Genomic DNA, 12,167 nt, shown 5'->3' with positions numbered 1-12,167 from the left:
GTTTCAAATATTACTTTCGATCCCGGGTTAAGGCTTCGAACTCCGTGAATGAATGAATAATGCTTTGCCCTGTGTCGAAACCCGTCAGAGGAACGCAACCCGTACAAGGAGGTCTACCCGGAGATGTGGGCGGAACCGGAAGCCGCCTCCTACACGCCGCCGCCGCCGCCGCCGCCGCCGCCGCCCGCTAAGAAGCCTCGAAAGAGCGCCCAAGAGAAACCCAGGGTCAAGGACATCATCGACGAAGGAACGCGAGGTTGGAGTCTCGTTGAATGCAAACCGCCGTCACCACATCTCTTATACTGGGTCGGAATGGACTGACCCCCCTGTTGGCGTCCCGCAGGGATGCCTTCTAGATCCTTGCTTGCTTCTGATTCACATAAACTTTTATTAGTCTTTTGGAAATCAATTTTCTGACCGCCTTTTTGAGGGCCTCAAGATTCTGAAAAAATTCCTCAATTTTTGCAAAGGGCGCGAGTTAGTGGTTCCGATTAGGATTTCGAACCTAGGTTAAGGATTCAAATTAGGGTTTCAAGCCTAGGTTAAGGTTCATATTAGGGTTTATGCCTTAGGTTGAGGTTTCAAATTAGAGTTTAAAGTAGGGGTGTTCCAATCAGGGATTTGTGCTGCCGATTCCGATACCGATCATCCACGAGTGCGATTGGCCGATACCCTCTCCGATACCGATCATGTGGATTAGCTGCACGTTTTTCAATTTTAGAGCTGCTCACTAGTGAATATGTTAATAATCGAATAATCTGTCACTCGGTTAATGATTGAATCTGATTTTTTTTTTTCTTTTTTTTTTTAAATCTGCCATCACTTAATAATAGAAAAACAGGACATTATTTCAAATTGACAGTGCAGAAAATGCACAAACAGGTATTTTTATTTAGTTCCTGGTTTGGTGTTATGAAAAGAGGGAGGGGCTGCAGGTGATCGTTTTCTGCGATCGTAAGGCATCGATCGAAGTGCCGATCACAATCGGCGGCCGATCGATCGGAGCACCGCTAGTTTCAAGTCGTGGTTTGGGTTTCAAACCGCTTTCCGACCAGGGTAAAGGGTCTCGAACATTGGTCAGGGTTTCAAATTAGGGTTGAAAGCCTAAACACCATTTTCACCAATCAACCTGAAATTCGGCAGACATGCCTGTCATAACAGGACACGGTAAAAAAAAAGTCCGAAAGACTCACGCAGGTAATGCAACCGATCGCGACGATGTCGCGTTGTCATTTCAGAGCGACTCGTCTACGAAGTGAGACAAAAGTGCCGCAGCATCGAAGGTAAGTCGCGCAAATCGCCCCCGCGCGAGCGCCTTTGCCGCCGCGTGACGTTTGTCAATCAACTCTCCACGCAGACGTCTGCATCTCCTGCGGAAGTCTCAATGTTAACCTGGAGCACCCGCTGTTTGCCGGAGGAATGTGCCAGGGCTGCAAGGTAGGAGACCCGGCGGCCCGCCAAACCCCGCCGGCCTTCACGAGCCCTCCTCCGTTTTGTCCGTGTGGAATTTTCCAGAACTGCTTCTTGGAGTGCGCCTATCAGTACGACGACGACGGCTACCAGTCGTACTGCACCATCTGCTGCGGCGGACGCGAGGTGCTCATGTGCGGGAACAACAATTGCTGCCGGTAAATTGTGACCATGTCCTTTACGCGTCGTTGTCGGCCGCTCAGAAAGGTCGGCGATTGCCTCTACCCAATTGATACGGATTTTTGGAGGCCGGTGTCGATAGTCAGTTATCGCTATTTTTTCCAATCGGCCGATTAATTAAAAAATGTATATAATGACCAGGGATGTAACGATTCGATTTTCAGTTCCCGATTTTTGATTCGATTCGATTTTTTAAAAATGCTTGTCGCTGTGCACTAGTGTGGTTCTGCAGCCATCCACAAACGCAGCACGCCGTGATGTTTGGCGCAAAACCATCATTTGAGCTACACATTCAAAGTGTGCTATGCATCTGGAATGAAAAAATGTTTCAAGACATCATTTTCTAGATGAAGGTAATCAACTCGATTTTCGATTAATCTGATCGATTTTAGATTAATCGTTACATCCCTAATAATGGCTAATGACTAATGAAAAAAACAGTTGGGGGGAGGGTTCCTCAAGCTTACAACTAGAGATAGACCGATATGCCTTTTCCAGGGCCGATACCGATTATTAGCAGTCAAGGGGGCCGATAAACGATATTTGGAGCCGATATTAATTTTCGACAAAAAGGAAAATATTGGTGTCAAAATCTGAAAAAAATTAAAACTCTTAAATTTGTTGAAACATCTTCAAGTACAGTATATGTTCATTGAACTAGTTTCAGATTTGCATATTGTCGAGTTTTTTAAAAAATGATTATTATTATTGGCACTTTTGAATTGAATGGCATGTTGTGGCCAGGTGCTTCTGTGTGGAGTGCGTGGACCTCCTGGTGGGCCAGGGCGCCGCCCACGCCGCCATCAAAGAGGACCCGTGGAACTGCTACATGTGCAGTCCCAAGGGGGCGAACGGCCTCCTGGAACGGCGCCCCGATTGGACCTGCCGCCTGCAGCATTTCTTCGCCAACAACCACGACCAGGATTTCGTAAGTGACACGTTCAGAAATGGCTTAGCTTTGCGACAATGCGATAGGTGGATGATACACACATGTCACACGCTATTATTACAAGTATTTGATGTCAGATGGAATGATGCCATTTGACATTATTTGCTGTCACACGCCGCAAAGATTTTTAACCCTTTGAGCACCGTCGACGTGAAATGCTGTCAAAACAAATCCTGACGAGGAGCACCGGCGACAATTGGCCGTCAGCTACATTTTTTTTTTTTCATGGGAATGGCCAGACAAAAGTCTCGGCCAACTCTGGTTTCATCTTTTAGCTGGGAAAATAAAAACAAAGTTAACTACGGCCAGCAGATGGCAGAATTTGATTTCTTTTAGATGAGCTCAGCGGGTATCACAAAAATGCCTAAGCTCCTAAAATATGGCGGACCCTCGGAAATGCAACCGTTACAAGCACCTTGTGTTTGATCAAAGTGTTTGTCGCGAAAGAGGGGAGAAAAAAAATGACCGTAAAAAAGTAGAAGCGCATGCACGCACACACGACTAAATACTACTACTAAATAGCATGCAAATCGTTTGTCAAGTTTGTCAAATTTAAAATGGTTACAATGCTCATTGCAAATACATTTCTTTGCCACACACTTTCATCATTGTTGCTGGGAATGACGTGCTCCTCGCATTGTGCCACAGCAACCGACAAAGCTTTACCCACCCGTCGGAGTGGAGAAGAGGAAACCCATCAGGGTCCTGTCGCTATTCGATGGCATAGCAACGGGTAAGCTGCGCAGGCGGGGTTTTTCCTGGTTGATACCCATCAAAAGATCCCGCTGCCCTTTGAAAACGTATTTGCGGTTGCGCACCGACCGCCGGCGCAGGGCTGCTGGTGCTGCGCGAGCTGGGCATCCAGGTGGAGCGCTACGTGGCCTCGGAGGTGTGCGAGGACTCCATCACGGTGGGGCTCGTCCGGCACCAGGGCCGCATCATGTACGTGGGCGACGTCAGGAGCGTCACGCGCAAACACGTGAGTTCAACCCCTTCCTCGCCTTCCCGGCCGGAGAGATCGATCGCGGCATTCAGAAATGTATTTGACGTTTGCGGCCGGAGTCCGATGCCAAATGATTATGATTGAAAAGATGTGTTGACGGTAAGGGATGTAACGATTAATCGAAAAGCGATTTAAAATCGATTCACCCTGATTAATCGATTAACTTATGCACATACGCACACACATGGCATGCATGCACGCAGCGACTCAAAATCGAATCGAATCGGGGCTTGAGTGAATCGTTACATCCCCTAGTCAACGGCAGTGGATAATGACGATTTCTGGTCTCGCTTTACCGTATATATTTTATGACCGTGTCATTCCATCTACAGTTGTCTTTCTGTTGAAAAGGGAAGTCAACGCAAACATTTTTTTTTTTCCAAGAATATGTTCTATGCAAGCCCACAAGTTGAAACGGGGCATTCTGATCAATTTTGCGTTTGTGGAATAAGTGTTGATCCACTCGTTTTTAGCCATCCCTGGGGGCGGCCATTTTGTCTTGTGTCGACTGAAAATGACATCACGACTGCTCAGGTTCAGAAAACGGGTCAGCCGTGATTGGTCGCCGTGAGCAGTTGTGATGTCGTTTTCAGTCGACAGCAGACAAAATGGCCGCCCCCGGGGATGGCTAAAAACGAGTCGATCAACACTTATTCCACAAACGCAATATTGATCAGAATGCCCCGTTTCAACTAGTGGGCTCGCATAGAACATATTCTTGGGAAAAAAAAAAATGTTTGCGTTGATTTCCCGCCTTTAAGTAACCCGCTGTCTTATTTCGGCAGATCCAAGAGTGGGGTCCTTTTGACCTGGTCATCGGTGGAAGTCCATGCAACGACCTGTCCATCGTCAACCCCGCGAGGAAAGGCCTTTACGGTGGGCGGAAAAAGCAATTCTTCACATTTTGCTTGTGCTCCATTTCAAAAGCCTTTGTTGACGTCCGTGTGCGGCCGCAAAAGAGGGCACGGGCCGCCTGTTCTTCGAGTTCTACAGGCTGCTGCACGAGGCTCGGCCCAAGACGGGGGAAGAGCGGCCTTTCTTTTGGCTCTTCGAGAACGTGGTGGCCATGGGCGTCAGCGACAAGAGGGACATATCTCGCTTTCTGGAGGTACCTTCCCCGCAACCGCCGGCACAAACGTGCTACCGCGTAGGCCCGGATGCGACATCATCTAGTGCGCCTGGGGAAATAATCAGCAGAACCAAGCGGTGGACTGACGCCCCCTCGTGGCACCAAATATGAGCTGCACCCACAGTGCATGCCGAGCTAACGCTCTCCATTGACGACATTTACCGGTCATAAAAAAAATATCGGTATTGGCCTGAAAATTAAGAAAGGAAAAAAAAAAAATAATAGCTTAAAATTTCAATGACATTTAACACCTCAATTGTTACAACATATTGGAATCGGCGATAATGGTCCTGTATTTACTAGGTATGAGATCAACACTAAATCTTTCAGTAATTATGTTTTGGTTGTGAACATACACGTTGTGGCGATTAGTCACACGAGATGTAAACCGACCCTTGCGTATTTTTATTACTTTTTTTACAATTTCTTTACCATCAGAGTTTTTGCAATATCGTGACGCATCCACCTCGATTATTACAAAAAATAGTAGTATCAGCGACACCGGCCCTGTTTACTTGGTGTCAGACACCACATTTGTCATTATTTTGGTTGCAAACATATATTGTATTGATTGAGTATGTGCATCCTCCGGGGGGGGGGGATTTAAAAATCGATTTTCCAAATTATAGTTGTGTAATCCCATATCGTCTTCGATGCATCATGTCTTTGGAGGTCCTGCATCAAAGTGCCTTTAAAAATGTCACACTGTCAAAAGTGAAATGTTATTGACTGACGTTTTTGCTGTGTTGTCGTCAGTGCAACCCGGTGATGATCGACGCCAAGGAAGTGTCGGCCGCCCACCGCGCCCGCTACTTCTGGGGTAACCTTCCTGGCATGAACAGGTCGGTGGGTGAATGGTGAGGGAAAGCATCCACGTGGACTCAAACACAAAGCCGCAATTGCTGAGCTCACCTTTATTAGCTCATTTGATCATTTCGCACACTTGACGGGACGTGAAAGGTTTTGCCGGGACTAGGGTTGGGCACCGAGAAGCGGGAATCGAGTGGAACCGGGTCCATCATTCCGGTTCTCCCGGAACCCTTCGGATTTTAGAATGTCGGTGCTAAGTTTCGATTCCGGAAGAGCTACGATTGAAGTACGCTACACAAATAAAATTGTATTGTTTAAAAATAAAGCTCTTGTGAAAAATAATACTAAATAATATTACAACAAATGTATTCAAATAAATATACCGGTTAAAAACATCTCTTGGAGTAATCCATGGTAAAGTTCACAAATAGTAAAAAGTTCATGAAATTGAAGAACAGAGAAGTTGGTGTGATTGGTCCAAAAATAACTCATTTTTGTTGTTGTTAAGAATCGGAATCAAGAATCGTTAGGAACCGGAATCAAATCAAAGGACTGGAATCGGAACTGGAATCGTTCAAATTCAAACGATGCCCAACCCTAGCCGGGACTAGTCTTGCGACCGGTGTACCCGGCGAAAATTCAACCGGAAACGAGGCTTTCGCATCGTAGTTTTAAGATTGTGAAAACTTGGGAGGGTAAATTAGGAAGGTCCAATACTTTGCAGGTTTTGGGACTTTGCGAACTTGTTTATGAAACGCTGAGGCGACACACTGCACAGCCATGTTTTTCATCCAGAAAGAATCATGCGCGAGATGGCAGATTAATTTTTTATTTTTTGTTATCCACTGATTTGTCTCAAGCGAATCCCTTCCTCCTCAGGCCTCTGACGGCCATGTGCAGCGACAAGTTGGACCTGCAGGATTGCTTAGAACACGGCAGAACCGCCAAGGTGTGCCACGCATGACGCCGGACCTCGGCGCGCGCGCGCACCTGCGCTTCACCTAAAACCTCTGGCTTTCTTGTCATGTTGTGTCAGTTTGACAAGGTGAGGACCATCACCACCAGGTCCAACTCCATCAAGCAGGGCAAGGACCAGCACTTCCCCGTCTTCATGAACGAGAAGGAGGACATACTGTGGTGCACCGAGATGGAGAGGTAAACGTCAAGCAATCTCGGATTGGATCGGGTCGGGTTTTATGGCAGTTTTATGACCCCCCGCGTGCATTTGACGAAATGTTAGTAAACAAAGGCGCGACGTTTTGCGGCGGCAGTGAAAAAGACATCAGGCGCTAAATTTGTCATTTGTGTACTGCTGACCCTGCTTGAGTAAACAACACATGAAAACGTGTTTTATGGCAGTTTTATGACCCACCGCGTGCATTTGACGAAATGTTAGTAAACAAAGGCGCAACGTTTTGCGGCGGCAGTGAAAAAGACATCAGGCGCTAAATTTGTCATTTGTGTACTGCTGACCCTGCTTGAGTAAACAACACATGAAAACGTGTTTTATGGCAGTTTTATGACGCACCGCGTGCATTTGACAAAATGTTAGTAAACAGGCGCAACGTTTTGCGGCGGCAGTGAAAATACATCAGGCGCTAAATTTGTTATTTGTGTACTGTTGTCATTTTGTGTACTGCTGACCCTGCAAGTAAACAACAAATGAAAACGCGTTTTATGGCAGTTTTATGACTTACTGTATGAATCCGCTTAAAGTTAAAAATAAAACGTCAAAGGAACAATGGAAAAGTGAATTTTCTGCTCGTGTAATTAGTTGTTTATGTACTGTCAACAATCCGTACCTGAACGAACAAAAAATAAAAATAAATAAACATGTTTTGTTGCGTTTTATCACATCGTGCGTAATTCCGATTAAATACCATCGGAAGCGTCAATGAAAATGAGGAAAGAAAAAAAAACACATATTACTAAATATAATTACTGTCATTTGTCAACACTTTGTACCTGAATGACTGGCGCAAATTTGTTTTATATTGTTATCAATTACTGCATAAATCTGCTTAAAGGTTATGAAACACCAAAGACAATTTAAAAACACGTTTTATTGCCTTTTTACAACAAAGGCTTATTGTGTAAATCTGCTTAAAGGTGAAATAAAACCGCGTAAGTTTCAATTGGAATAAATGCACTTCTAGTACTGCATTTGTGCAATTATTTGTTTATCGTCAACACTGCTTCTAAACAACCAATAAAGACTTTTTTTTTTTATTGCATTTTATTCCTCATTCTTATTCCACCGACGCACTTCGGCTCGCGTACAACTTGGTGTTGCAAGGAGCAGTTTTGACTTTCGCTCCCTTTTCAACTTGGCCGACTTCCAAAGCGTTGGCATTTCTCACCAAAATCACAGAGGCCACAAACCGAGATTCACCCCATGATCTTTATCTTCAACTCAAAAGCTGTGCTGATCTCAAATCCGGGAGCGACGTAACGCCGCCATCTACAGCCATCGGTTGGTCATTACCTTGGTTTTTACAAACCTGAATTTCGGAGACGAAAAACGTACTTGACGAACATACGCATGGGCGGGTGGTCAACGGTTGGGTTCCATTTGACAATGTGAATGCTAATTCTCCATTTTTTTTTATTTTATTTTTTTTTGTCCTCCGTCTCCATCAGGATCTTTGGCTTCCCGGTCCACTACACGGACGTGTCCAACATGAGCCGACTGGCCCGGCAGCGTCTGCTGGGGCGATCGTGGAGCGTTCCCGTCATCCGCCACCTGTTTGCACCGCTCAAAGATTACTTCGCCTGCGTTTGAGCGCCCCCTTTTGACCGCCCTTTTAATGCGGCGTCAAAGCCTCGAGCCTTCACTCTCGGAACTCGCTTCGGTGTAGACTTCGCGCGTTCTATTTGTTATTCTTATTTAATTTAAAAAAAAAAAAAAAAACATTTTTTTTTTTTTTTAGCAGTGTTATTATCACCTGGATTTGTTCTTTTGTGCGAGCTATACTTGAGACTATGCTTTCGGAGAAGAGCTAAACATGAGGCGAGCGTACTGTACTGTTTTTTTTTTTTTTGCCGTGCTTCCGGCGTAAAGGGAGAATCCAAGAATCCCACCCCAAAAAAAAAAAAAAAAAAAAAAAAACACCAAGATCACATATACCTCGTCGTTTACAGCTTCTGAAGGTAATAATAAAAAAAAAAAAGGTACTACTACTGTAATATGGCGTCAATGCCACGGTGCTCCGCAATGGCGGGAAACGTCGTCAACTGAGCTCTTTGCTTGAAAAAGACTGAGGAAAAAAAAAAAAAAAAAGAAAACAAGCGTTGAAGACGTTTGTGCTTTTTTTGCAGCTTTTCTACAAGTTCTTACTGGTGCTCACTTGTTCACAACTCGCCTTCCCGAAGTGCACAAACTAAGCCAAGCGACGATGTTTCCCGCCGTTGGCAAAAATATAACGTCGGTCGCGTTCCATATTGACCGATGACTTTTACTGTACATTTAGCGTGAGGTGCAAGGAAAAAAAAAAAAAAAAAAAAACCTCAACAACATGGTGCGGCTTCACAAAAGTCCTTCAACATTTTTATAGGCAATTTTTTGTGTGCTGTTGTATCAACATTATAAAAGCACTTTTATACTTTTATTTCCATTTTTGTATTTGATTTTTAAATCTAGGTTGATGTGATTTGTTTTACGATGATGTGAAATACCCTGGCGCAATACTTTTTTTTTTTTTTTATATATACAGTAGGGCTGTGCCAATAGTGTGGGGGGGGGGGTAAGTTTTTTTTGTCTCTAAATATGTGAAAGCTTTTATTGTAGGACACCTTGTATAATCAAACCCCCGCCCCGCTTTTTGGTTGTTGTAAAGCGGTGATAAATAGACGTCGAGTGTAAAACCGCCCAGGTTTTGGTAAGATTGTAATGCGCATTTGTATAAAACAGCTTTTCTTAAACACACCCTCTTCACACTACTAAGCCCACAACAAAAAAAAAAAAATTCCAAACCGAGATGACTGCAAGCAGGCGTATTCAATTTTTTTTTGTGAGGGGGGGGGGGATGAATCAGTCAGGGGAGGAAAAACAGTAAATGTGTAACTTATATCTGACGCACCCCCCTGGTCGCACCTCTATTTGTGAATCCATCGTAGAAAATATTTGAAAGCGCGAGCGTTTAGCATTAACATGGACAAAATGAAGCGAATATATTATCCGGATTGTACGCCCCGAGTTCAATGTGGTTGGTTGCAGGCCCACACCGTGAAGGAAAACAAAAGAATCACAGTGTGGGTGGGGAAAAGGGCAATGTAAATGTGGAATTATTATATAAGATGCACCTCCGGCAGTGCGCTCACGCACCTTTAGTTTGGGAGTCCCTGGCAAAATTTGTATTTGATTTGATTTTTTTAACAAATCACCGCTCTTCACATTAAGGTGGACAAAATTATCTAGACTCCAAGCTGTAACAGTCGGCGCACCCCCCCCCATCCCGTAATCCAAAACAAAAATGCAAAACAAAGCTCGTTTTGTACATAGCTACGAGAATTTTACATATATTTGGTTAAAAAATATATATCATATTTCTATATATCAGACCCAGGGGGGCACTTGCACCTCTGTTTTGGGATCCTCGGTTGGTTGATTTTTTTTTTTTCTTTTTTTAAATCTAAATCTAAATTTACTGGTGGACTTGGTGCACCCCCAACCTATAAACTAAGTCAGTTTAACTCATAGCTACTGTATGACCCAAAACATAAAGTAGATTAAAAGTATTTTGTGGTTTGTTTATTTACTTAGAAATTACAGTAAATATTCATTATTTTTTATTTTGAATATATTTATACCAGACCACAAACATGCATTTTAATCTCAAGCATGTTCCAGAGGTGTGCACAATTATAATTGCAGACAGTTTGGGAATTCTTACTATAAAATGTCAGTGCAAATTTAATTCATGTCTAAGAATTATGGAGGATATCTTCAGAGTTGGCAACACCCCATGTCTGGCACCACAACCCCCCGCTTAAAAAAATATCAAAACAAAGTCAGTTTAGCCATATGGATTTTAAGTGGATTCGGTGACTATGTAAATTTGTAATTATGACACTAGATTTTGAATTTTACGCACCCCCCAGGGGTAATTCACACAATTAGCTGACTCAATTCTCTTGATTGTAAATCACCAACACAGAGAATTTAGGATTTTGGTTTGTCACAACCAATAAACCCAATTTTTGGTACACCACCAAAATCACCTCTGCTTCAAAACGAAAACCTGTCAAAGTATTACCAAAAAAAAAAAAAAAAAAGCTTAAGTATTTAAAATATTTTAGCTCAATCTCAATGTAACTCAATTCTGAAGTGACCTTATCGCCATCCGTTTCCTCCCTTGCCGCCAAACTTCCCTCGTCTTGTCTTTGTACATTTTTGTACAGAAACGTTGCCGTTTTGGTTTTTGTCCCTGCTTTTTAATGGAAATGTACAAATGTAATTCTTGGCTAATATATAATCAAATGAGTGTTTTTTTGGGGTTGTTTTTAAAAGAAAAAAAAAAAAAAATCATGTGATGAATTTTGATTGCGATCTAGATGTAGTTTGGTCCAGTGTTTGCCAACCTTTATTGAGCCAAGGCACATATTTTCAACATCTATATTTTAAATCTCACTTAAAACGAAAATGTCACAAAAACTATACGTACTGAAGTAACGTTACAATGAATCATGAATCGTTTGTGGCCATATTTTATCCCGCGAAAATGACTGAGTACCAAATATGGGCCTGTTTCGTTGAACACAAATGGCAACAGGTTAATTGTATCTCTTCTGCCACCTAGTGGAAGAGCATTTCATTGTTACGCCTGTCACTATACGTCACTGGCACTGATAGTCGAACAAAGATTTGCCGTAAATAATCTGCGGAGCAATTATGTGGAATCGGATCATTTGCCATGGTTGGAAATCGCTGGTTTAGTTGCCCGTCCCTAATCGGGAGTTGCCATATCCTTTACGCGTAATCCCCCCCGTATTTCTCGCAACTTTTAGCGACTTCACCGCACAGCCCTACGCCGGCGGTGTTTTTAAGACTTGCCAATGTGGGGATTTATTCCACGCATTTCGCCGCATCTAGAAATATGTCTTTTTTTCTTGTCGTAACAGACAAACTTATTTGATACAACTATGTTAACTTTGTACCTGACAGGAGGAGAAAAAAAAATTACAAACAAGTTTTCTTACGTTGTTTTAGACTTTAGAGGATTGCTGTAGTCGGTGCTTATCTGTGGGACAATTGTGAGGAAGAAGAAAGAAAAAAAAACTGTAGCGTGATGTATCAATACGCTTGTTTTTTTGTTTTTTTTTTTTACCCCTGACGTTCCACGCGTTGAAGTTCTCCATGTCTCTTTTTTTTTTTTTTTTTTTTTAACTGTTTTATTCACATCACTGGTCAAGGCGAGTCGCTGGACAGTCCATGCGAGTTTCTGTCTAAAGCGTCACTGTTGTTTGAAGCCGATGTGCTTTCTTTTGGAGTTCAGTTCTGACAGCAAATGTAGCATTCGATCCTTCACACCACACAAGTTACGTTTCGTGTCCAGAGAGAAGATAAAGACTCCGTATGTAATTGTGCTGGAGAACACTTGAATAAATGTATTGTTTTTGGTTTTTGG

The 12,167-nt window shown here is 43.2% G+C and overlaps 1 protein-coding gene across 5 annotated transcripts in view; it reads left to right on the top strand.

Moving 5' to 3' along the window:
- The window catches only part of LOC147137129 (DNA (cytosine-5)-methyltransferase 3A-like), a 31,534-nt gene extending 19,372 nt beyond the window's left edge, over positions 1–12,162 (top strand). For 3 of the 5 annotated variants that reach the window (XM_086050569.1, XM_086050566.1, XM_086050567.1), the window contains 13 exons: positions 89–256; positions 1,239–1,283; positions 1,358–1,437; positions 1,516–1,628; positions 2,395–2,578; positions 3,248–3,332; positions 3,433–3,578; positions 4,388–4,478; positions 4,562–4,710; positions 5,488–5,588; positions 6,421–6,490; positions 6,578–6,696; positions 8,182–12,162. In XM_086050569.1, coding sequence (XP_085906695.1) covers positions 89–256; positions 1,239–1,283; positions 1,358–1,437; positions 1,516–1,628; positions 2,395–2,578; positions 3,248–3,332; positions 3,433–3,578; positions 4,388–4,478; positions 4,562–4,710; positions 5,488–5,588; positions 6,421–6,490; positions 6,578–6,696; positions 8,182–8,323 — 1,493 coding nt within the window. In that variant the 3' untranslated portion in view covers positions 8,324–12,162. The remainder of the gene's footprint in view (positions 1–88; positions 257–1,238; positions 1,284–1,357; positions 1,438–1,515; positions 1,629–2,394; positions 2,579–3,247; positions 3,333–3,432; positions 3,579–4,387; positions 4,479–4,561; positions 4,711–5,487; positions 5,589–6,420; positions 6,491–6,577; positions 6,697–8,181) is intronic. The other 2 variants (XM_086050570.1, XM_086050568.1) reach the window with 1 other exon arrangement.
- Positions 12,163–12,167: the final 5 nt, after the last annotated feature.

The sequence above is a fragment of the Filicampus tigris genome, chromosome 13 (assembly GCF_054856515.1).
Source record: "Filicampus tigris isolate MCC_2025a chromosome 13, RoL_Ftig_1.0, whole genome shotgun sequence".
Classification (NCBI taxonomy): Eukaryota; Metazoa; Chordata; class Actinopteri; order Syngnathiformes; family Syngnathidae; genus Filicampus; species Filicampus tigris.
The sequence above is the reverse complement of the archived record's forward strand: the minus strand, read 5'-3'. Positions and strand labels throughout refer to the sequence as shown.